The 23,896-nt window shown below is 45.6% G+C and overlaps 2 protein-coding genes across 6 annotated transcripts in view; one reads left to right on the top strand and one right to left on the bottom strand.

Annotated features, from left to right (window-relative positions):
* Positions 1 to 23,896, bottom strand: part of LOC139060767 (uncharacterized) — a 338,288-nt gene that overhangs the window by 206,005 nt on the left and 108,387 nt on the right. The window lies entirely within an intron of this gene.
* LOC139046786 (acid sphingomyelinase-like phosphodiesterase 3b) overlaps positions 10,753 to 23,896 on the top strand; it is a 32,882-nt gene continuing 19,738 nt past the window's right edge. For 3 of the 5 annotated variants that reach the window (XM_070520689.1, XM_070520686.1, XM_070520690.1), the window contains exons 1-5: positions 10,753 to 10,832; positions 12,089 to 12,292; positions 14,267 to 14,371; positions 15,398 to 15,617; positions 16,100 to 16,347. In XM_070520689.1, the coding sequence (XP_070376790.1) occupies positions 12,199 to 12,292; positions 14,267 to 14,371; positions 15,398 to 15,617; positions 16,100 to 16,347 (667 nt within the window). In that variant the 5' untranslated portion in view covers positions 10,753 to 10,832; positions 12,089 to 12,198. Of the gene's footprint in view, positions 10,910 to 12,088; positions 12,293 to 14,021; positions 14,117 to 14,266; positions 14,372 to 15,397; positions 15,618 to 16,099; positions 16,348 to 23,896 lie in introns of those variants that run through there. The other 2 variants (XM_070520687.1, XM_070520688.1) reach the window with 2 other exon arrangements.

The following is a 23,896-nucleotide window of genomic DNA, read 5'->3' as shown; positions in this document are numbered from 1 at the left end:
CAAAGGGCGTAATTTTGTTTTAAAGTGTGTTGTGTGGCAAATATATACCCCGAAGGGTGCACGTTTGTTTGAGAGTGAACCGCATGCGCCTTTACACTGCGCTTCGGCACAAACCTTGCAGTATGCTCGGTCCACGACTTTCGCCGACGCACTCTTGTGCGGCGTCATCCCCAGCGCCGCCCCCCCCCCCCTCAGCGTATACTATAGCACAATATAAACTTGAAAAAACGGGGAGGGTACCAGCGAAACAGAAAGGACGCGCACACCAGGAAAAGGCATTGGACACGACGGACGCTGGCGTCCGTGTCTAACATCCTGCACCAACTGGCCCAAGGGCTTGCGCTAACACACCACAATATACGTACGCCTAAACTCTATACGTACCACTATACGTACGCCCGAGAGTACTCGTAGAGAATACGGCGCCTAGTTCTAGTCTTGGTATATCCCTAAAGCCACTTCCACACCGATGATGTATCTGTATGTTCATCAAAAAAGTTTGAGATAGTTGAGAAATTACACATATTAGTAAATATTATTGGTGAAAAAATAACATAAAACTCAGTCTGAGGAACTAAGTGTTTCGCCCAGTTTTTTGCTCGGAAAAAAGAAGAAAGTGAGGCGGCGATGATTACGAGAAATGCAGAGAAGGGATCCGGTTATGGCAAACGATGCTATTACCTAGAGTCAATGTCACTCTCACACAATAAATGCAGCAGGTCAGTGCACATGGTTGCTCTAGTGGTCTAATATCTCCACGCAGGCTTAAAGGAGACCGAATTAGCAGGCTTGCTTTATGTGACAAAGAGCGCACCTTGACCAGCTCCTCTGCTCCGGACTACAGCGCTACCACCATGGACGCCTACCCGATCTTGGTCCTCCTGATCCTGGGACATCTGTGCCGTAAGCAATCACGCTGTACAGATCGTATATAGGATGACTTCATCGCTCAACAAACGTGACGCCTCACATAAGAAAGTGGCACATTCTAAAATATTGTAAAATAGTGTAATCCACGCCAGAGGAGCCATCTACTAAATTCCCTAACAAATAGGTTTCTATTTAGTGGTTCGACGGCGGCCATGTGTCATGGCTCAAGCTCTCCCTCCCACACACTTTTGCAGTATACCATGCGTTCACTCCTTTCTGCTAAAAATTAGCCATACGAATTTTTAAAATAACCCAAGCTTGTTCTAATATATATATATATATATATATATATATATATATATATATATATATATATATTTAGTCCAGTCAGATACTACAGTTGTTTTGACGCATTCCTTTCTCTTTGTATCTCAGAAATTCAAGCTGCAACGTTGCACAAGCCCGAAAAAAAACATGACGCACGGAGAAAATATCTCGTGGAAAAGATTTCCCCGCATCTCTTGGATGAACACGAAGACCATGGCGAAGCTCTAGAAGCACTGAGGGCGTCGCTTAGCGCAGTGGTCGACGAAGCGGACGAGCAGTCCGTCACTCTCGTAGCTATTCTCATTGCTGCGGGAATCGCAGGCGGCATAATAGGTGGTGTCGCAGGTGGCGCTGCTTCATCTGCTCTGTCCAAGGCAATCGGTAAAATAGCTTCGCTGTACCTCTGTTATTCGGATCACGACAAATATCCTGAACTGGTTGTTACGACAACTAAAACTGTGAAGGTCGGTTTTACATGCGACATATATGTCGAAATAATAAAACCTGTTTCCAGAACAGGAAGGCGTGTTTTTATTCATGTGCGGTGCAACTTCACACACTTTCTTATGTCAATACCTTGCCTCAGTGCATATTTTATTCCTGCTGTTGTGTTCGTGTTCGCTTGAGCTGTGCTCGCAATGTGGCACTTAAGATTGACCTCACTTCATTTACCCAGGAAGATTTATATTTTGTGAACTTCCGGAGAATTTCGTTTCGTGCGTGGACTTCAGAAATGACGTCACTGTGCTTCCCCGGATTATTAATTTGATTAATCATCATCGTTTGAACAGAATTATTATGTCGGAGAAGAATGGTAGCGGGTGCAACCTGCAGGTGCATGCATCTCTTTGAGTACAGTAAGGAATACTTTACTAGTAGTTACATGTTACTACATACCATAATCTTATGATCCTTCTGACTCGTGTTTTCTTTCTGTACTTAATTTCCTTGATGTGGCCACTATATCATCATGTCTATGCTTCTGCACATGCGAAGACGTCATGTGCATGCGCAAGGTGTCGAATAGCGCTGCCAAAGGTAAGGAAGAAAGGGACATTCGCCGCCGCGAGTGCCGCATACCTCTATCATCATTAATGATGATGATGATTTAATGGCATCCCCTTCGAAACCGGGCGGTGAAAAATAGTCACCTAGCGTGCTTGACTTAATCAAGTATGCTACACATGTTTTTTTTTTTCTTTCATCCAGCAGTTTGGTGTACATCTCCTTAATCTTTTCTTTTTCCCAAGTGTACCTTGTAAAGTTAGCCACGGCTGTTAGAGATCCGGTCGTATCAATCTCTTTCCTCCTTCTTTTCGACCAATACTATAAACGTCTCTTGCTTACCTCGACTGCTGACCAGTTGATGCTTTCGTCCACTTTAAACCCAAGCGCTTCTGGAAGGTGTGTGTTAGCTACGGTTCTCTCAGGGTGAATCTTTTCGCATTCCATTAGGATGTGCTCAGTGGTCTCCGGATTTTCGCTGCAGCGTACACATGCCTTATATATTTCCAAATCATTGCTCCAGCATTTTTGGCCTTAAACGGCTCGAGCCTCAAATAGCAAGGCACTGCCCTTTGTGTTATCGTACATATGTTCCCTTCTAATTCCTTTCTCCTCACTCTAGTAAATCTTCGTGGTTCTTTTTTTTTCTTTCATTCTTTGCATCAACTGTCTGTATCTCTCACTTTCTCTCTGATGACTCCTGGTTGTTTATTTACAGTTTCAATTACCTTGCACTTGGTTGCCAACTTTCTTGACCGCTCCTTTCATTGTGTCCACGCGTTTCAAGTACAGATACTTGTGCACTTTAGCTGCCCATTTATTTTCATCCATATCCCTGAGTCTTTCTTCAAAACTTATTTTGCTCTGTGCTTCTTTGACTTCAAGTGCCAATCCATGGCACCTTGCACTGCCTCATTTCTGCTTTTACCGTGGGCTCCTAACGCTAACCGGCCTACTGCTAACTACTTTTCCCCTTTCCTCTGTCTCTCTCTTCCAACCCGGACAATATATCCGATTTTAAGCATAGAATGGCATTTTTGAACGTGAGCGCTGGCACCCTTACTCCTTTCCAGTTTCCTCGCACCACCTCGTACTATTGTGGCCCCACAATGCTCTGTGTTTCATTATTGCAGCATTCCGCTTCCCCTTTATTTTCACATTCTCTTGGTGGGTGCTTAAGTATTTTCTTCTTTTATGTATAGGCCGAGGTATTCTACCGATCTATCTGCACACAGCGCCCCCGGGTAGCGTCCCTCCTAAGCCTCGACTAGTGTTCCCGTATATGACTCCCAGTTCAGGGACACTTGTAGCGACTATAAAATTGACTCAGTGCAATGCTCCAACTGGCGTGTACAGCTTTACAGCCTTATAACATATTTCAGGTGTTGCTTAAATTCATTATTATGTAACAGGTTTTTCCAGAAGCATAAGTCTGTAGACCAACACGCGAAACGCCGAACTGGCTATCCACCTTGTATCGAGATGGCATAGAGCCCACGGTAACAATCAAAGGTAGAACGAATTTGCCTAGCGCATTGTTGTATCCTGCGTATCAGCCCTTTTTAGTGCCCTATGCCGCCAAGCAGCATGATAATGCACATCGGCAATGTTGGGCTCGAACGATGTCATGTGCCTTTCGACGATCGTTCGTCCGAGATGTTGCAGAATGAAAGCATGAGTACCCGATAAATGGTCCGACGATAAGCTGACAGAGCCAAGTAAATGATTGTTTAACAAACTGAGTCGTCTAGGGCTCTTTGTCATGCTCGCATATCACGAGAAGAACCCCTTCTCTATATTTAGATTTACGCAGAATCAAGCACAACTAATGTATTGTCGAGGCCGAGCTATGAGAAGTTGATACTTGTAGCTCTCATTTCCTTCTATCGTATTGAAGATTAGTATTTTGGTAACAAGATGTCAGTATGCGAAGTTAATGAAAGACCAAGTTCACAAATCTGTTCTTGGTTTCTCTGTAGCTACAGCACCCCACTCTCGTATTTGTGTGGTGTGACATGTTGTGTTGTGCTTTCTTTTTCTCTCATTGTTATTCCTCCTCTTCAAGTGGGTGAGCGTGGTGTTCCTTACAAGAGACATTAGATAGCCCACGTACTTCTCTTTCAGTGGCAGTTATATGCTTTCATCGAAAGTAGTTAGTCATCAAAATATTATTTTACCATCGTATTCTTCTTTCACACACTGGTGACTGAACAAACCCTCAGCATGATACAAAAAAAGAATCTGAGCACTCATTACGACTTAGTAGATTTACAGACACGTTAAGCTACCACTGCGTTACTATCGGCGGCATCGGACGTTGTAAGAGTAGATTTACATAGGCAGTTCCTACACACATAGAAATTGAAATCATATTGCTGAAAGGCAGTCATGCAGATGCGGACACGCAAGGAACGAAGAGGACAACAGATAACACAAACAATGACAATCAACTGAAAAGTCTCACAGCGCATGACCGCACTGCGCATGTTCGAGGGAAAGCAGCGCTGATTCGTCAATCACGGGCACACACGGGTACCCGCGACAGATAACTGTTTAGGCATGACAATTCCTCTGCGTGTACGACAATCGAGGGCTGATTTGCGCACGTGATACCGACTATTAACGATTTGCAAGCCTAGAATATAGGACGTGCTTCATTGTTATGTCTGTACAAAACCATACTGTCCTTAAATCCAGGAGTAATCTGCAATCGCGACAGTGTAACGAAGGGTTGGACTGTCAATAAAGGTTTATGGTCGGTTAACCAATGACTAATGCAACTCCCTGTCTGCCCGACATAAAAGTGACCACAGCTAAAACTAACTTTATAAACTAAGCTGTCGCGATAGTCTGCAAACTTGTTGGCATTACTTACATATAACACATGCATTCGGATGCTTTTTGCAGGTGACTTGGTGTTTTTTCCTTTATATGGTGGCGCATATCTTTCCTATCTTATTGTCAGCTGTGAACACAACGTTGACTCCATATTCATTCGAATCAAGAACAAATAGACTACATTTATTATTTACAAAGGTGGTACATATTGGGTTGAATATACACAAGGAGGTCCCATAGCTCAAGGCCCACAACTCTCTTCTCCCTATCAATGCTTCTAGCAACCATTTCCGAACTGGAAGAGGCTGAGGTACCTTCAAGCGTTCTGAAACAGTGGCTATGGTAATGTGATAGAAACTTGCTTTTAATAAACATGTAACCCGCCTACTGAATGATGTTCATCTTGTACACACATGATTTAGTGAGCGCGGACGTAAAGCACGACATGAATATTTTGTTTCTTGCAATGTTAAAGTGCTTGGGGGCAAAGTTCAGCAAATAAACCTGTAAACTCGTAATCAGAAAATGAATTGGCCTCCCTGGTGCAGTATTCGGCCACTCTCTCCCAAATGACTCATTAGATCAACCAATTGCCCTCAGTCCCCTGCAGATGCGGAGCACTTGATCGAGGTGGCTCTCAGACCTCTAAGGCAACAGAGGGTGCTAAGAATCTCTGGACCCGGACAGGCCGCCAACGGACACTGACTCTTGCAACGTTTAACACCCGAACTATCTCGGGTGAAGCTAGCCTAGCATGACTCTTTGAGGAACTATAAGGCATTATTTGGGATATCATTGGCGTTAGAGATGTTAGAAGAACTGGTGAGGCTTACACATGTGCTGACAAATGGCCACATCCTCTGCTATATTGGCCGCGAGATCGACCTATAGGTGGCAGCACCGTCGCCCCGTTAGTGTGGATGCGTCGCCCGTGCGGCGTGTGGAAGTGTAGGGAGCTACTGTTTTCATTTCGCGATTCTGTGCTCCGTGCCCGCAGAAAACGCTTCATTTACCATCGTGAGATTTTATTCGGTTCGGCAATGCAGCACATATTGCACAGAGCCAGGGATAAGCTTTCACTGCTATCCCGTTGACGCGGCACGTCGCCGAGAATGGCTCGTCAGGCTTCGGAACGGCAAGGCGCCTTCCAAGTATGCGATGGTGTGCAGTAAGCACTTCGACGATGGTGCGTTCAAGCGTTCGCTGACGAAAAAGGATGGCGAGTAGTCCAATATGATATCACGTTTGGGAATCCTAATCGGCAATCTGGGCATTAATGTTTGCTGCATGCGTAGTTGCTGTGTGGTTGCTGTGCGTGTGAAGATCGTTGCAGTCCGCGAAAGTTCGTGTCGGCGTGGCCTGGGATGCCAGTAATGAGTTGCCTGTGCTTTTATATACTTCCGCAAGTAAATTAACCGTGTGTCCACGCATGCAATTTATTTTATAAACTTCATGCGCCGCCTGCGCAGTGAATTCAAGGTTCGCGCTCAGCTGGGAGTCCGTTTAAACGACCGTCACCGAGCGTGACTAGTTGTCACGTTTTTCGTTGTCTTTCCTCAGCCACTGGAACTGTTCTCTGTGTTCAGAAGTGTAAATACGAGCACCGAAACACGGCAAGTGTGTACGCATGATCTCGTACAGATTAAACAGTGTCGTTTCGCGAGCCAACAGCGGATGGTCCGTTAAGCGATGAACGAACATGCGCGAGCGAATTTATTGCTACTGCTCATATTGATATATTTTTTTCTGTCTTTTATAGGGGGGCGGAAAAAATTGAAGCCCGATGCACTGCATTCAAGCACCACTGCAAATTCAAGTGCCTGCATGCGAAAGTAATTAAAGGGATCCAATGATTATGATACAACATAAATTATATGTTGCATGTTTTATTTGAGCTTCGTGTAACGGTTGCAACTGGTTATAAAGCGACTCGAAAACATTTTACAATGGTAGTAACACTCTGAAACTAACTCGCGATTTCGTAGGTCTGGCTAAAAACAAAAATTGATAAAGCTACATAAGTTCTCTAAATTTATCGCATAACGTAAACACATCGCAAATCAGCGAGTCAGCTTAGTGTGATGTAATGTAAACAAATCGCGATACGCGCCGCGACCAACTACATCCGAACAACCTGAGGCAATACTTTACCCTGCAGGGCATGTGCAGTTCAATTCTGCTATTTTTGTCTCGTCGGTAAAATTCAGGTCGACTCGGTGTGGGTCTTTACTAAGCGCGGACGACTGCAGCACGAATGCGATAACGTGCACAGGACCGCCAGAGCAGCAGGCGGAAGCGACGGCACTACACTCAATGATGTGGCCCGCCGCAACGACTTGGTCGCCTTCGACGAGACACCTGACACCGTCCCTAATATGGTTGAGAATTGTGCTTAGAGGCAAGGGTGCTGTAAAACGGAAAAATAACGCATGTTAACCTCACAACACGTTGACAGGAGGCGAGCGCACATGGTGTGGTCGCCTTAAGCAAATGCTTTTCGCATCAATACACTAAAAACGTACAGCGATTTACTTTACGAATTTCCGTTACAAAAATGAAAGAATAACAGGTTGAGACGTTACTAACCATCGAACAAACCGTGCTCGTCAACATCCATCGTGATTTCGCGAACTACGATCGCTGCACACTGCTGCTGGAGCGGCGACGGGCCACCGGCATCCACACTTAGGAGCTTCGTCACCTCGCCGCTAGGAGCCGACTCTGTTCGATCTCGAGGCCAATAGGACTTCCAGATAAGAATCAGCACGGAGTAGAATTCCTAATCAATAAGGATATAGCGGGCAACATTGACGAACTCAACAGCATTAATAAGAGGATGGTACTAGTCGTAATATAACGTAATACGAGGTATAGATTAAAAGTAGTACTAGCACTTACGCTCTAAACTCCAGTCATAATGATGATGATGATGACTATGGCGTCACTTCTAGAAACACTTGAGGAGAGACGTTGGTAGTATTCGCGGAAAGGAATAAGCTGCGAGTAATGAACACCTTCTTCAGGAAGCTTAGGAAGAAAAAGTGGACCTGGAAATGCCCTAATAGCGAAACAAGAAATGAAATTTATTTCATACTTTCCGCCGATCTCAGCATAGTGCAGGATGTACAAGTGAAAGGTAGGATAAAGTGCAGTGATCCTAGGCTAGGGAGGGCTAGGATTCACCTTAATTTGAAGAGAGAAAGAGTAAAATTGGTCAAGAAGAAAAAGGTCAACATATAGGCAGTAAGGGTAGAAGCACAGAACTTCAGGCTAGTACTTGAAAACAAATATGCAGCTTTAGAACGGAGAGATGAGATGACATAGAGGTAATTAATGAAACCGTAACTAGGCTGGCTTCAGAAGTAGAAATTGAAGTGGGAGGCAAGGCACCAGGGCAACCAGTAGCCAAGCTTTCCCAAGTAACAAAGGACCTAATAAAGAAACGACAAAGAATGAAAGTGTCCAACACCAACTCAAGAGATTACATAGAATCTGCGGAAGTGTCAAAACTGATCAACAAAGAGAACATACGGGATATTCGAAATTATAACGCGAGAAAGGCTGAGGAATCACTAAAATATGGACGCAGCATGAAATGAGTGAGAAAGAAACTTAGCATAGGACAAAACCAAAGTGTATGCACTGCAAGGTAAGCAGCGTAATATCATCAGCAATCTGGAAGATATATTAAAAGCAGCAAAATAATTCCATACTGACCTGTACAGTACCCAGAGCAGCTGCGATACCTCCATTTGAAGTAGTAATGAATGGTCTACAGAGGCTCCTTCTATAGCTAGTGATGAAGTTAGAAGGGCCTTGCAAGACATGAAACAGAGACAATCGGTAGGATATGATGAAATAACAGTCGATTTAATCAAAGACGGAGGAGGCATATTGCTTGAAAAACTGGCAGCCCTTTGTACGAACTGTCTAGCAAATTCAAGGGTCCCAGAGAGCTGGAAGAATGCCAACATTATACTAATGCGCAAATAGGGAGACGTTTCAAGAATTGAAAAATTATAGACCCATTAGCTTACTTCCAGTATTACATTAAATATTCGCAAAGATACTATCTATTAGAATAAGGGCAACACTGGACTTAAGTCAACCAAGGGAAGAGGCAGGTTTCAGAAAGGGACACTCTAGAATGGATGACATCTATGTTATTATAATCAGGTAATCGAGAAATCCACAGAGTACAATCAGCCTCTCTACATGGCTTTCGTAGATTATTAAAAGGCATTTGATTCAGTCGAGATACCAGCAGTCATATAAGCATTACATAATCAAGAAGTACAGCACGCTTACGTAAATATCCTGGAAAGTATATACAGAGATTCCACAGCTACCTTAGTAGGAAGATACCTACAAAGAAAGGGGTCCGACAAGGAGACACAACCTCTCCAATGCTATTCACTGCGTGCTTGGAAAAAGTATTCAAGCTATTAAACTGAGAAGGCTTAGGAGTGAGAATCAACGGCGAATATCTCGGCAACCTTCGATTTGCAGATGACATTGTCCTGTTCAGCAACACCGGGGTCGAGTTACAACAAATGATTGAGATCCTTAACAGAGAGAGTGTAAGAGTAGGGTTTGTATTCATTGCAGATCGCTCTCAAGATGGGCCTCGCGGCCGCGCTCAGCCGCGCCATACGCAGCCGCCGCCGGAATATAACGCACCTCCCCCACTCCCCCGGCGCATTGCGCGCGGCGGAAGACGGCGCGCTTCCTCCCCGCCTTCGTTTCTTGTCACAGAAATAACAGCAGGAACCACACACACACTGCAATTAGTAGTTCCTCTTTTGTGGCCCATCTTAAAGCTCTGTTCTTTCTGCGATAATGAACCAACTAGCACGTCAGTCATTCCTCCCTTGCGCTAGCGAGATCAAACTACCATCGGCGGCTCACTCACGCGCCTACAGCATACGGTGCGCTGCCACGCTGTTATTTCACTTGGATTTTATACGGAACATCACGGTGATGCCCGTGCCGACGGCGATGAGGAAAATTCTCCTGGAGTGCCCATAGAATGACAGTCTACTGAACCGTATTGAACTTTCCTAGCTTCAATTTATGCAACAAGATTATAGATTTTTGAATTCATTACCTGAACACATAAGTAAAGTCTGCCCGACTCTTGGCCAATCCCCGTGAGTGGGTATGCGCCAAACTCATCAATGTCATCATCATCATCATTAATTGCTAATGCAATAGTAACCTCCTGCGTATGCCGAAACAATGGGCGGAAAGCGAGGGACCTCCACAGGAAAGGTCGTTTAACCCTCGGGGTTTCTTGCGTTATCGGTGGAATTGGACGGGGCTCAGCAGGGGCTGTTGGTGCGCTCATGGGGGTGCCAGCACCCGAGTGTTCAGCGCAGTCCTTTGTCCTCTTGTCGACTTGTGACGTCAATAGCCTCCTCCCTTCATGGCTTGCTTCATTGCCCGGATCAGCTCAGGAAGGGGCAGATACCGGAGTGGTGACGTTTTCTCGGAGAGGAGCGCAATTAGTTCGACAACGGCAGGCGAGCTGGCACTTTGCCCGGACTTGCGACGCTTAATTTCCAGGGCGATCATAAGAACACTATTTTAGTTATTATTCATTTCTTTCACAACTTCGATAATGTTTTTGTGCGTTTATGATATTACCACTCGGCTCGTGGCCTATTCCCCTCAGTGGGTATGTGTCATTATACAAAGAATCGTCATCATTATCATCGTTCCCTCCTTGTTCCAATCCCTCCCCTTCAGCATGCGGCGTCGTTCCGAGTTGGCCGCAGCAGCAACAGCGTCACGTAAGCGCCAGATGAGTGTGCGCCACAAATTAAGCTTTGTGATTAAGCAAACACAGTGATACGGCCTCCGCCCACCCGTAAGCTTCACTGACTGCACCTCGTTTTTCTCTCTTCCTCGCTGAGATATGCCCGCTAAAGGGAATGCACTGAGACCTACCCAAAGCATGCCCCCTAGCTGGCCTATATAGTGCTGCATTATGCAGCCCGCATAGAAATGCCCAGCTCTTCGTGATCCACAAGACGCACCAAAAACGCACTTGATACCTAATGCCAGCCTCGACTTTGTCTTTCGTTACGTCCACTTTTGACCCGTTGACTCGATTCCTTGCCGTCGAGGCCGCCGCTCGGTTCATTTTGTCATGTCAGGAAAGTGGTTGTTTCGAATTTATTTTAGCCTTCTGTAGCGCACTAGACAAGCAAGGATAGTTCGGTTTTACACGAGCGCAAAAATAATTTTAAACAAGCAAGAAACATCGCAACTGGATCGGTCTGTCTGCTTACGGTGACGACAGTGGTACGTCACGACAGCCATGCACTGCGAGAAGAGCGTTAGTAGCGACATCTCGAGACAGTGTGCTCAATAGTAACTTGTTCCGAACGTGAACAAAAATATGTCGGTCACGTTCCGGCCGGTACACAGAGCACAACCTTTGATTAGAAACTTCGGGTCTTAAAGTGTTAAGTACTCAATATCTGCACTGAAATGCATTGCTGTTCCAGATAATATATTTCTGCACTGCGGAAGAACAGCGTGGCGAGCTGGGCTGGTTTAATAGACACATTCCTGTGCAATAATGAAGTGCAGTAAACCGTTAACTACAACAGCAATACACTTCAAGGCACATTTTGAATCCATATTTCTCGAGACCGATGCTAGGCACAAAGTGGCTTGCAAAAGGTAATGCTTTATGTGCTGCAGATGACTTAAATTTAGCACTTGCAACGTATGCCCCGTTAAACCAGTAATTGAAGTATTAATTAGTACATTTTATTTATAAATGGTATTAGTGATTATCACACGAAGTCTCATGTCCGCCAATGCTATGAAGCTGAGCAAGCAAGAATTTTACTTCTACCTCAAATTTACTATTTTTAATAACCTTAGGCAGACGTCGCAGAATAGCTAGCATTTCAACTACCAAGTCTCACATTGATGGATCGTACTTGTTTGTTCATTTTTTCATTCCCTGTGGGGCTGAAAAATTTTACATACAACGCGTTGTCGTTCTGCGCTGTGTCATTGCCTCCTTTTGCAGGTTTGTGAGCGTCAACCTTACGAGTTCATTTCCAGTCCACCTAACCTTTTTGCACCGAGGTCGAGAAGTTTGCAACGACAACGGAACGCCCACTTTCTAGAGCAAGGTTCATGGCGAGACGATCACACCTCATTGTCTTTTTATGCGTTGCGCTAGTGCCTCTCGCATTCATCGTGTCCATCATGAGCTTCAATAGCGCCGTCGGTACGTATGTGTGTCGGCAGAGAAAAAAAAAACGAGCCTTTTACGAAACACATGCATGCCACACCACGTTGTCGAGATGCGACTCCAGGCCGTGTCATTGTGAAGCTGCTATTGCTTGTAACCCCAACTACTTCGGAAGTTGGGGTCACAAGCAATAACTCACACGGTCCAGTGTTTCGGCGCCCGAGTTTAACCACAGCGCGCACCGTTCGCACAGTTCAACGCACCGAGCCGTAGCCTAACAGTTATAATCGTGTGTCCGACAACTCGTGTGTTACAGCGATAGTAAAACAAACAGTAAATCAGTCTACGCTGCTTGGTTGCCATTTTACAACTATTTGGTTGGAAAAAGGCTTACTATAAGCGAAAGAAAATGTCAAGTTTCACTTTACGATCTTCGTGCTGAAACTGCTCCGCGACGCTATAGTGACGTCACTGATCTCATGGTATTTATCATATTTGTGTCCTTGTTGTGCAGGAAGTCTTGAAAAGTGACTAGGTGGAGCCTGGGGAAAACAAGGGGAAGGCGGGAGATGGAAATTTAAGACGATGATGAAAGCGGGAGCCAACGTTTCGACAAGTGCCCTTGTCGAAACGTTGTCTCCGGCTTTCACCTTGTTCTCGTTTTGCTCATCAGGTTGAGTCTGGTTATACTTTCGAAATAAATGAAATTCCTCGTCGCCAACAAACATTTAAACATTCCGAAGTATTTACGCCGAAAGAACGAGCAGCTGACGTGTCAATTTTAAAGTGGCATCTCCTTCCATCTTTTGTTTTAATTTTTTAATCATTTCTACCTTAACATAACTCCGTTGAAGCCAAGACGGACCCCTTTCCACTTCCAAAACACTAATCTACCAGCCTAACTTTGCGTACTCCTTTTTTGTATGTCTTTAATGTTAAAGGCACTGCGTGTAAAAGAAAAATAACGAATAAAATTAAAGGTAAGAAACAAACCGGAAATTCAAGCTTAACAAATGCGTTTTTCCTCGTGCATCCCAGGACCCAATATGCGCATATGGCGTCACTTCATAGCCACGGTCACTTCGACTGGTGCCTACGCCCGTTCTACTCGGAATCGTATTCATGCATAGCAATATTCACTTGAACTCACTTGAGCTCAGAGTTTCCCTCACACTCATTCAAAACCACTGGGACTTACACAAACGCAACACTAACTAACGTCTGAGTCAGTGAGTTCGACTACACTTGCACAAAGCCGATCTCCGAAAGTCAACAGATTCCTTTAGCATAGCGCCATCGCCTCAGTGTCGCCAAAAAGGCGCCGCTATACGCAGATGCAATAGCAGCTGGTAGGGCGATAATGGTTACGGCCAAGCAGTGAATTGGGGGGGGGGGGGGGGATATGTAGTAACGATTTGTTAAAGCGCTCTAATAACGCGCTGTTAACACGCGTCTTGACCTGTGGTCTTTTTGTTCAGGCCGCGTTGCCTCATCATCTGCGCAGCTTTGTGGCGAGTTTTACGCGCAGTTCAGTTAAACACGATTATCCCGGTTTCGTTGCTCACTCATACAGTTCTTCACAAAAGAAACGCGACAACCAGGTGCTTGAGTGCTGCTGAGCTCTAGCAGTATTATGTCGTGCCCTCAGAACGCTTGGACCAGTGAGAAATGTTGGCGGGTTAGTTGGTTGGAATTCGTGATTAAAACCTGCAGCACGACTATAATGGCGCTGTATTCGTCACGCGGAGAAAGAAGACGACAAAGACACTGTGATATGTGCGCATTGTCTTCTTTCTCTGACTTCGTCTAGTCGCGCTGCACAATTTAATCATGAATCATCCCTTAAGGCTGTTGTACAGGGTAAGCACCGAGATCTCGCCTATGCGTCTCCTCCAGTGTTTCAGACAGGAATACGGTTGCAGCACGGCGGCCACCAGATCGCCGCGTGTAAGATCATGTGTGTGGATCGATATCGTTTCTTTGGGCACACGCCTTACTCTGTTTTCGCAGAATTCACAATACTACCGACACGTCCTTGGAAGCAAGGAATGAGGCCGTCAACACGTGACAGGCTTGTGCCGCTAAGCGAAGAAGCTCCTGACGGCAACGCGACAGGTAGGTCTTTCTCCGTACGCGCGCACTCGAAGAACGGAGAGAGCGTGGTTCTTCAGCGGAAGGAACTGATTGTCGTATAATTAGCTGCACTTTCAAGATTTCCTTTACACTCCTACGGAATACGTTGCGCTCATCCTAGGGAATATGTTTACTCTGCTTGCGCCCTTGTAGAGTCAAGGTACTTTTCGCGCAGTACGAGAGGTGTCGAAAAGAGAATTCAATGCGAGACAGACAATTACTCTTCAAAACATAGTAGTCAGCGTTATCTACGTTCTTGTAGCGTGTATTGCGTCCTGATGACATGCCTTTTAGTCGTGGATATGTGTCACCTCAGGCCTGCACTCTGAAAGAAAACTTCCACCTTTAAGGTTTACCTTGTCCCCGAACAGTAATGGTTCTTTATATTCCGTGCACATCTTTTCTCTAACGCAGCTTCCACGTATCATCATGACGTAGCATCCCTGACAAGAATGTAGAGAGCGCAAGGCCTTAAGGAAAGCAATGTACGCAAGATTAATGACAGTTGCTCTTGAGGGACAAGATAAGCTTCAAATGTTTATTTTTCCTGTTCTTTTTTCTGTACAGGTGACCTAGAATTTGTTTCCAGTGGAGCTGGGAGGCAAGCAATTACTCCTTAATTAGGCGTAGCTTCCATTGCTCCTTTCAATCTCAGAACGCTCGCTGCGTCAAAAATATGCCGCGGTGTTCCGTCGATACGCGCTCAGAGGCTAACCGCCGACGCGGTGCACGCCCCGTCAGGCAGTGACCCGAGGCATGATGGGCAAGGCTAAGTTGAAGGCGCTTTCTAAATAAGTGGGAAACGGGAATGTGATATCAAATAAATATAATACGCGTGCGCCAAGGCAAACATTCGACTAAAAAAAGTATGGTTTGTGTTCACGTTTCAATAACTGAACCCTAACTTAGGTCTAACTTTTCTTCGCTCACATAGGCAGCGACGAGCGCGTAGCTAGCGAACTGGACGGCTCGTACACAATTTGATTTGACTGCTTTCTTTTACGCCAGGCTACTTCTGGCACGTGACTGACCTCCACCTAGACAGAGACTACTCAATCCGGGGCTCTCGTAAACTCTCGTGCCACCGTATTGATAAAGGCCCGAGTGGCTTGCGAACTGTTGGGCCCTACGGAGACTACCTTTGTAACACTCCCAAACTACTGGCAGTGTCCACCTTTGCTGCCATGGAACGGATCAAGCCCGACGTAGATTTCATACTATGGACAGGGTAAGCATGTATCGAGTGACCACCTCGAACACACTTGATGAAGGCGCCGGTTGTTATCCTCCCCTCTAAGACACACTAGGTGAGCTAAAGAATTTTATTTATTTATTCATTTACCCAATCATTCATTCATTCATTCATTCATTCATTCATTCATTCATTCATTCATTCATTCATTCATTCATTCATTCATTCATTTATTGCCAGGCTACATCCTTCACTAAGCAACCGAGAAACAGTCCGCATATACTCGAAAAATAGCGCCAAGCTTCCTTTTTCACCCTTAATTATCATATTTTGATGTACCTTTGATTACTATATATTTTCTGCTGGCGTTTCAAAGCTGAATATTCTTTCACCTGGACTAATAGAACTATCAGTTGATAGACGGCACCTGTGTCCTGCCGTTTGTGCCGCTTGACAAGTTCAAGACAGCAGTGAGCCGCACGGCGATACACTGGCCCGTGCCACTGGGCGCGTTACAGGGACAACATGCCCCACACAAAGGGGATCACGTGGCCGGCTCTGTACAGCCAGACGGACTGGATCAGAGCTGCGCTGTCGCGCCACGCGCAGCGGCACCGGGCCCTTCTCCTGCCCACTTTGGGAAACCACGACTGGGTTCCGGCAAACGCCTTGGATTCCGAGGACGCCGCGCACTACCGAGCATTTCTCAGCGAAGCCGGCTTCAACCAGCTACTCCCTTTAGACGGGTGGAGCACTTTCGAGCGAGGTGAGGCAAGTAGACCGCCCGTGGTGCTTACTGTAGTAACGAGCAGACGACTGATTATCCCTATGCTGTAGTAGAGTCAGAGGGGCCGGAGCTGTCAAGTAAAAGCGAGAAACTAGAATACATTTACGAAAACCTTTTTACAGAGTTTTCCTTGTCACTCTGGTGGTCCTGATATTACGACGCGGTATTACAGAAAAAAAAATTTCAGCGTACCTGAGCAAGCTTTTGGTAAACTACACGTCTCGGGCATCGAGCAAAGTCGCGGCACTCATTTATACCTCCTTGGGCCGCTGAGCACGAGGTCGTGGGCTAGAATCCCGGCCACGGCGGCCGCATTTCGATGGGGGCGTAATGCGAAAACACCCGTGTACTTAGATTTAGGTGCGCGTTAAAGAACCCCAGGTGGTCGAAATTTCCAGAGTCCTCCACTACGGCGTGCCTCATAATCAGTAAGTGCTTTTGGCACGTAAAACCCCCATATTGTTTTTTCCTACCTTCGCGCCTTCCGGTTACAATATTACACCTGTTTAACAGACGTAACAAATGTCCTTGAACAATGTTACGCCAGTGCCACACGGAGGAGCCTACGTACAATATTTCATGTTAGTTAACAGTCCGTTGCTCATATAACTGACGCGTCTCGTTTCTGCTGTCGAAAACATCTCTTTACTCCACGCAACCATACCGTGTGCTTCGTATGATTGCACAAACGCACGCTCTTCTTTAACGCCTTCAGGCCATGGCGGTAATACAAATAAATAAATAAATAAATAAATAAATAAATAAATAAATAAATAAATATAACCACATCACAAGCGGTAACATAGTATGTAGATTTCGCGCATAACGCCATCATATTACTAAATTTACAAAACCATTGTTGGTATTATGCTACTCTATTAATTATAGTTCAGAGCATGTATATGTCAAATATGGTCGCCCGAACACTGGCATTGTTCTTCGTCTTCCTCGCCTTCCATCCACTGTCCATCTGTACACTGTTACTTTATAAGTGGCTTGGTTACGTGTAATGAACGAGAAGAAAGGGAACTGAGTTTCTCGATTTTTATTAATGATATCAAAGAAGCCAACAAACAATGACACCAAGGATAGCATACGCGGAATTACCTGTACTTACTAAATGAATTAAAGAAATGATAAATCAATGGAAATGAAAGTAGATGAAAAAAACAACTGGTCGCAGGTGGGTTACGAACCCAAGTCTTCGAATTACGCGTGCGATGCTCTTACCGATTGAACTACCGCGGCGCCGTTTTCCCATCCGCCTTCTGCGGTATTTATGTTTTGCTACTAGAACTAACTCTAGGAGTGTTAGCCAGCGCCACCAATCACAAACCTACGCGGCGGATGTGGAACATCCTTTCTGCCGCAGGCGTCACGAGTACGTGACCTAGCTGGGTGACGGCAGCGGTTATTTGTAGCAACCTTTAGCTGACTGCGCCTGAAATTGGGCAAGTTGGTCCGTAGTTGAAAACTATATACGTGTCCTAACTGTTTTTGTGTTTCGATCGTCCACGACGGCACGCAGTGGGTACCATCATGCACGCTGCTTTGTGACGTCATGCTACTTGGACGGAAATTTCCACTGTCAAGTTTGGCGTGACGAAAGCGGTGACGTCAAAATCACCGCGGCTTACTCGGGAGCATCCCCATTAGATTTTATGGCAGTCAGGCAAGGCAGCCTTACGTCATGGATCGAAGTGAACATGCCTTCTGCTATCCAGGAGGCGCGCTGGCAGAGCGGACGAAAGAAAACACCTGCTGGGCCGATAGCGCGCCAGGCGTTTCGTGAGGGGAGAGGGCATCGCCTCGTCGGTGGCATGTGGCGCTGGCACCGCAGGCTGCTGCTGCTGGCTGGCTCGGGCAGCACGTACCGCGACGGCACATTACTCACCACGCAAAACTCGAAGTACCACTCAGCGCCGTTCAATTGTACATTATTGCTTTCAAATCGGTGCAGCGGTGGCGTAGAGGTAGAGCATCCGGCTCACGTGCAAGAGGACCATGGTTCGAATCCCGGTGTCGTGCAATGTTCCACGGGATTTTTTAAAAATCCGCGTGTTGATAAAATTGCATAAACAGGCCTGGAGTGCGGCCTGATCCCGGTGACCAGAGCCGGTAACGCACTCCCTCACCAGAGCAGGATTGGCCATCCTGGTGCAGTACTTGGCCACAACCTCCTATATGAATACAACAATCAAACCCCGGCCCTCAGTCCCCAGCAGCTGCGAAGCAACTGACCACGGCGGCGGTCAGACCTGCGACGCAGCAGAGGGTGCTAAGAATCCATGGTTCCGGACAGACCGCCATTGGAATCTGAACCTGGCAACATTTAATGCTAGAACGTTATCTTGTGAGGCGAGTCTAGCAGTGCCATTGGAGGAATTAGAGGGCAGCAAATGGGATATAATAGGGCTCAGTGAAGTTAGCAGGACAAAAGAAGCATATGAAGTGCTAAAAAGCGAGCATGTCCTGTGCTACCGGGACTTAGCGGAAAGACGAGAACTAGGAGTCGGATTCCTGATTAATAAGGATATAGCTGGTAACATACAGGAATTTCATAGCATTAACGAGAGGGTGGCAGGTCTTGTTGGGAAACTTAGTAAGAGGTACATGAGGTACATATTGAAGGTCGTACAGGTCTACGCCCCTACATTCAGTCATGATGACCAGGAAGTAGAAAGCTTCTATGAAGACGTGGAATCGGCGATGGGTAAAGTCAACACTAAATACACTATACTGATGGGCGACTTCAATGCCAGGGTAGGCAAGAAGCAGGCTGGAGACAAGTCAGTGGGGGAATATGGCATAGGCTCTAGGAATAGCAGAGGAGAAGGATTAGTAGAGTTTGCAGAACAGAATAATATGCGGATAATGAATACCGTCTTCTGCAAGCGGGATAGCCGAAAATGGACGTGGAGAAGCCTGAATGGCGAGACTAGAAATGAAATAGACTTCATACTCTGCGCTAACCCTTGCATCATGCAAGATGTGGACGTGCTCGGCAAAGTGCGCTGCAGTGACCATAGGATGGTAAGAACTCAAATTAGCCTACGCTTGAGGAGGGAACGGAAGAAACTGGTACATAAGAAGCCGATCAATGAGTTAGCGGTAAGAGGGAAAATAGAGGAATTCCGGATGAAGCTACAGAACAGGTGTTCACCTTTAACTCAGGAAGAGGACCTTAGCGTTGACGATATGAACAACAATGTTATTGACATCATTAAGGAGTGTGCAATAGAAGTCGGTGGTGACTCCGTTAGACAGGATGCCAGCAACCTATCACAGGAGACGAAAGATCTGATCAAGAAGCGCCAATGTATGAAAGCCTCTAACCCTACAGCTAGAATAGAACTGGCAGAACTTTCTATATTAATCAACAAGCGTAAGACATCTGACATAAGGATGTATAATATGGATAGAATTGTACATGCTCTCAGGAACGGAGGAAGCTTAAACGCAGTCAAGAAGAAACTAGGAATAGACAAAAATCACATGTATGCGTTAACAGACAAAGCCGGCAATATCATTACTAATATGGATGAGATAGTTCAAGTGGCTGAGGAGCTCTATAGAGATTTGTGCAGTACCAGTGGCACACGCGACCATAATGGAAGAACGAATAGTCTAGAGGAATTTGAAATCCCACAAGTAACGCCGGAAGAAGTAAAGAAAGACTTGGGAGCTATCCAAAGGGGGAAGGCAGCTGGGGAGGATCAGGTAACAGCAAATTTGTTGAAGGATAGTGGGCAGATTGTTCTAGAAAAACTGGCCACCCTGTATACGCAATGCCTCATGACTTCGAGCGTACCGGAATCTTGAAGAACGCTAACATAATCCTAATCTATAAGAAAGGGGACGCGAAAGACTTGAAAAATTATAAACCGATCAGCTTACTGTCCGTTGCCTACAAAGTATTTACTAAGGTAATCGCAAATAAAATCAGGAACACCTTAGACTTCTGTCAACCAAGGGACCAGGCAGGATTTCCTAAAGGCTACTCAACAATAGATCATATTCACACTATCAATCAGGTGATAGAGAAATGTGCGGAATATAACTAACCCTTATATATATATAGCTTTCATTGATTACGAGAAAGCGTTTGATTCAGTCGAAACCTCAGCAGTCATGGAGGCATTACGGAATCAGGGTGTAGATGAGCCATATGTAAAAATACTGGAAGATATCTATAGCGGCTCCACAGCCACCGTAGTCCTCCACAAAGAAAGCAACAAAATCCCTATAAAGAAAGGCGTCAGACAGGGAGATACGATATCTTCAATGCTATTCACAGCATGTTTACAGGAGGTATTCAGAGGCCTGGAGTGGGAAGAATTGGGCATAAAAGTTGATGGAGAATACCTTAGCAACTTGCGATTCGCTGATGATATTGCCTTGCTTAGTAACTCAGGAGGCCAATTGCAATGCATGCTCACTGACCTGGAGAGGCAAAGCAGAAGGGTGGGTCTGAAAATTAATCTGCAGAAAACTAAAGTATTGTTTAACAGTCTCAGAAGAGAACAGCAGTTTACGATAGGTACCGAAGCACTGGAAGTGGTAAGGGAATACATCTACTTAGGGCAGGTAGTGACCACGGATCCGGATCATGAGACTGAAATAACCAGAAGAATAAGAATGGGCTGGGGTGCGTTTGGCAGGCATTCTCAGATCATGATCAGCAGGTTGCCATTATACCTCAAGAGAAAAGTGTATAACAGCTGTGTCTTACCAGTACACACGTACGGGGCAGAAACCTGGAGGCTTACGAAAAGAGTTCTACTTAAATTGAGGACGACGCAACGAGCTATGGAAAGAAGAATGATGGGTGTAAAGTTAAGGGATAAGAAAAGAGCAGATTGGGTGAGGGAACAAACTGCGAGTTATTGACATCTTAGTTGAAATCAAGAAAAAGAAATGGGCATGGGCAGGACATGTAATGAAGAGAGAAGATAACCGACGGTCATTAAGGCTTACAGACTGGATTCCAAGGGAAGGGAAGCGTAGCAGGGGACGGCAGAAAGCAAGGTGGACGGATGAGATTAAGAAGTTTGCAGGGACAACGTGGCCACAATTAGTACAGGACCGGGGTAGTTGAAGAAGTATGGGAGAGGCCTTTGCCCTCCAGTGGGCGTAACTGTGGTGATGATGATGATGATGATGATGATGATGATGATGATGATGATTATGATGATGATTTCGCATTCGCAACTCAGAAGAAGTACTTATGTGTCCTCGGATTTCTTTCCACGTGCGGGGTAGCAAAGCAGACTCTTTCTGGTTAAAATCCTTGCCGTTACTTTGTCTCGATCTCTCTCTCTCTCAATCGAACATATCCAGCCTCTTTTAAAGAATGTCCCTTGCACGTTAATTACAAGATCTTTAATGAACCTTGGTGTAGCGAATGGACACCGCGGAAGCCGGTAGAGAACCTTCCCAATGCTTCTAAAGGGTCTGAAAGCAGTACTGGTGTGACATTTTCGACATCTTTTTTCTTGCATTAAATGAAGGCCTTGGACTTTGAAGCTCTAGACGTAATAGCTGCTAGCCCCAGAGCCCCTTTATTTGTTTGCAATATTATATGAACATCTCATTAGTCTGCTTACGCTGTTGCTCATTGCGCGACCCAATGTAGCAGTACAAGACAAATTCCACTCGAGGCATTTTGCGTGTATTCGCGAACTTCTTTCACGCTCGGAAAAACACTTTTGTGTAGCACGTATGGAGGAACAGAAAGATGTATCGGGAGTTTTTCATGCCGCCCTACAATTTTCTCATTGACACTTATCACTGAATTCTAATATTTGAGAAGTTAATTAATTAATTCATACTAATTATCTAATTAGACGGTAACGAAAAATAATAGATTGAGTATCTCCAAGCGACGGCAAACAACATTACCTTTGTTCTGTCCAGCTACGTGGTATTGGCATATTTTTAAACTCTGGTTAAAATAAGTTGGGACACCCTGCATACAAACAGTCGAATTCACGAGCATGCAGCATAAAATAAACGCACAAGTAGGAAGAGGCAGCCCTTTCGCTAGCACTAAAATAATATAGTAGCATCAATAGTTATAATAGTGCAATCGCAAAAGCGGTAAAAGGGAAATGGTTTGAAGAGCGGTTTTTTGTGTAATTTATTTTTTTTTTTACACGGGACAATGTCTCTTTTTTGTGGAAAAAAAGAGAACATCTGTTTTTCCACTTTCTTTGCTAACGTATGCTTTGTGCACGTGTCAGTTCAGCTTGGCACAGAATGCCTTGGACCATGGAATGCATAATGTTCACGTGTGCTCGAATGCACGGCTTCGGCCCTTTAATGAGCGGGTCCGAGTGCGGCCCGGGCGCGCGACCTCATGCGTGAGCCCGGCCCGGGCCGGACCCGACCTTACGGGTCATCCCGGGCCCGTACAGTGCTCTAGTTAATACATCTCCTGGGAAACTGTTCTGAAACTGGTTCGTGGAAGAGCTACTACAGTAAATTATTTAAAGCACCCTGACGATTTCCATTGTTTTTTTTAAATGTTTCTATGTACGAAACCTTCATATTGCGCATGCCCTTCCTGTGCGTGTCCTTCGATGGCCACCAGACCTCAGTTCTATTCGCCGTTCTACACCAGTGTCCCCATGACGTCATCCTTGGCCATGACTTCCCAAGCACCCATTCTGCCCTCACTGACTGCTCATCTGGCCTTCTACAGTTTGAACTCTCTTCTGCACCCGACCTGAACCACGAGTCATCACCACGTTTATGTGTCGTCAGGTTCGTTCGTCTGCTACCAGCCATCGCAACGTACGTCATGTTGACCTCAGAGCCCCCTGTTTTTGACAGTGACTATGTGATTTCGCCTTCTCTAGACACTCTTTTGATGCGGTGTGTTGCGCTCCTTCACTCTGTTGTGACTGTTGCGAAGTAACGGGCGTGTATACCTATACCTAATTTTGAACGTGCACCATAATTTCTTCCCGAAGGCATCATGCTGGGCAGCACATCATCTTTATACGTACGCGACCCTCTGGCCCTGATTAAGGATGCTCCAAAGTCGTCACCTGGAAGCCTGGACACAAGTACTACGCTTCACGACCGACAGTATAATTGCCCCTGACCTTCCCTCTTCTCAGTCAGATCACCGCCGCCTATTAGCTTCTTACCGCGATGTTTTGGTTTTTCTTCACCGCATCTTGGGCAGTCATCACTCGTAACTCGTCGCATGAATACTGGGGATTCATAGGCGTGCTTGCCGAGTGTCTGCTTCCGAACACCGTGTAATTCAAACAGAAGTTGAGAAAATGCTGACTAAGGACATCATTGAAACATCTGCGAGTCCTTAGGCGTTTTCTGTGGTGCTTGTCAGAAAAAAAGACAACACCTGGTGGTTCTGCATAGGCTATCGGCACCGCAAGAAGATTACAAAAGAAGGACGTCTGCTTTTTGCCCCGAATAGACGATGCGTTTGATTCTCTCCCCAGCGCGAGGTACTTTTCTTCCATAGATCTTCGGTCCGGCTATTTGCAAATTGCCATTG

This window comes from Dermacentor albipictus, chromosome 6, assembly GCF_038994185.2.
Source record: "Dermacentor albipictus isolate Rhodes 1998 colony chromosome 6, USDA_Dalb.pri_finalv2, whole genome shotgun sequence".
Taxonomy (NCBI): Eukaryota; Metazoa; Arthropoda; class Arachnida; order Ixodida; family Ixodidae; genus Dermacentor; species Dermacentor albipictus.
Note: the sequence above shows the minus strand (reverse complement) of the source record. Positions and strands in the feature narration are given on the sequence as shown.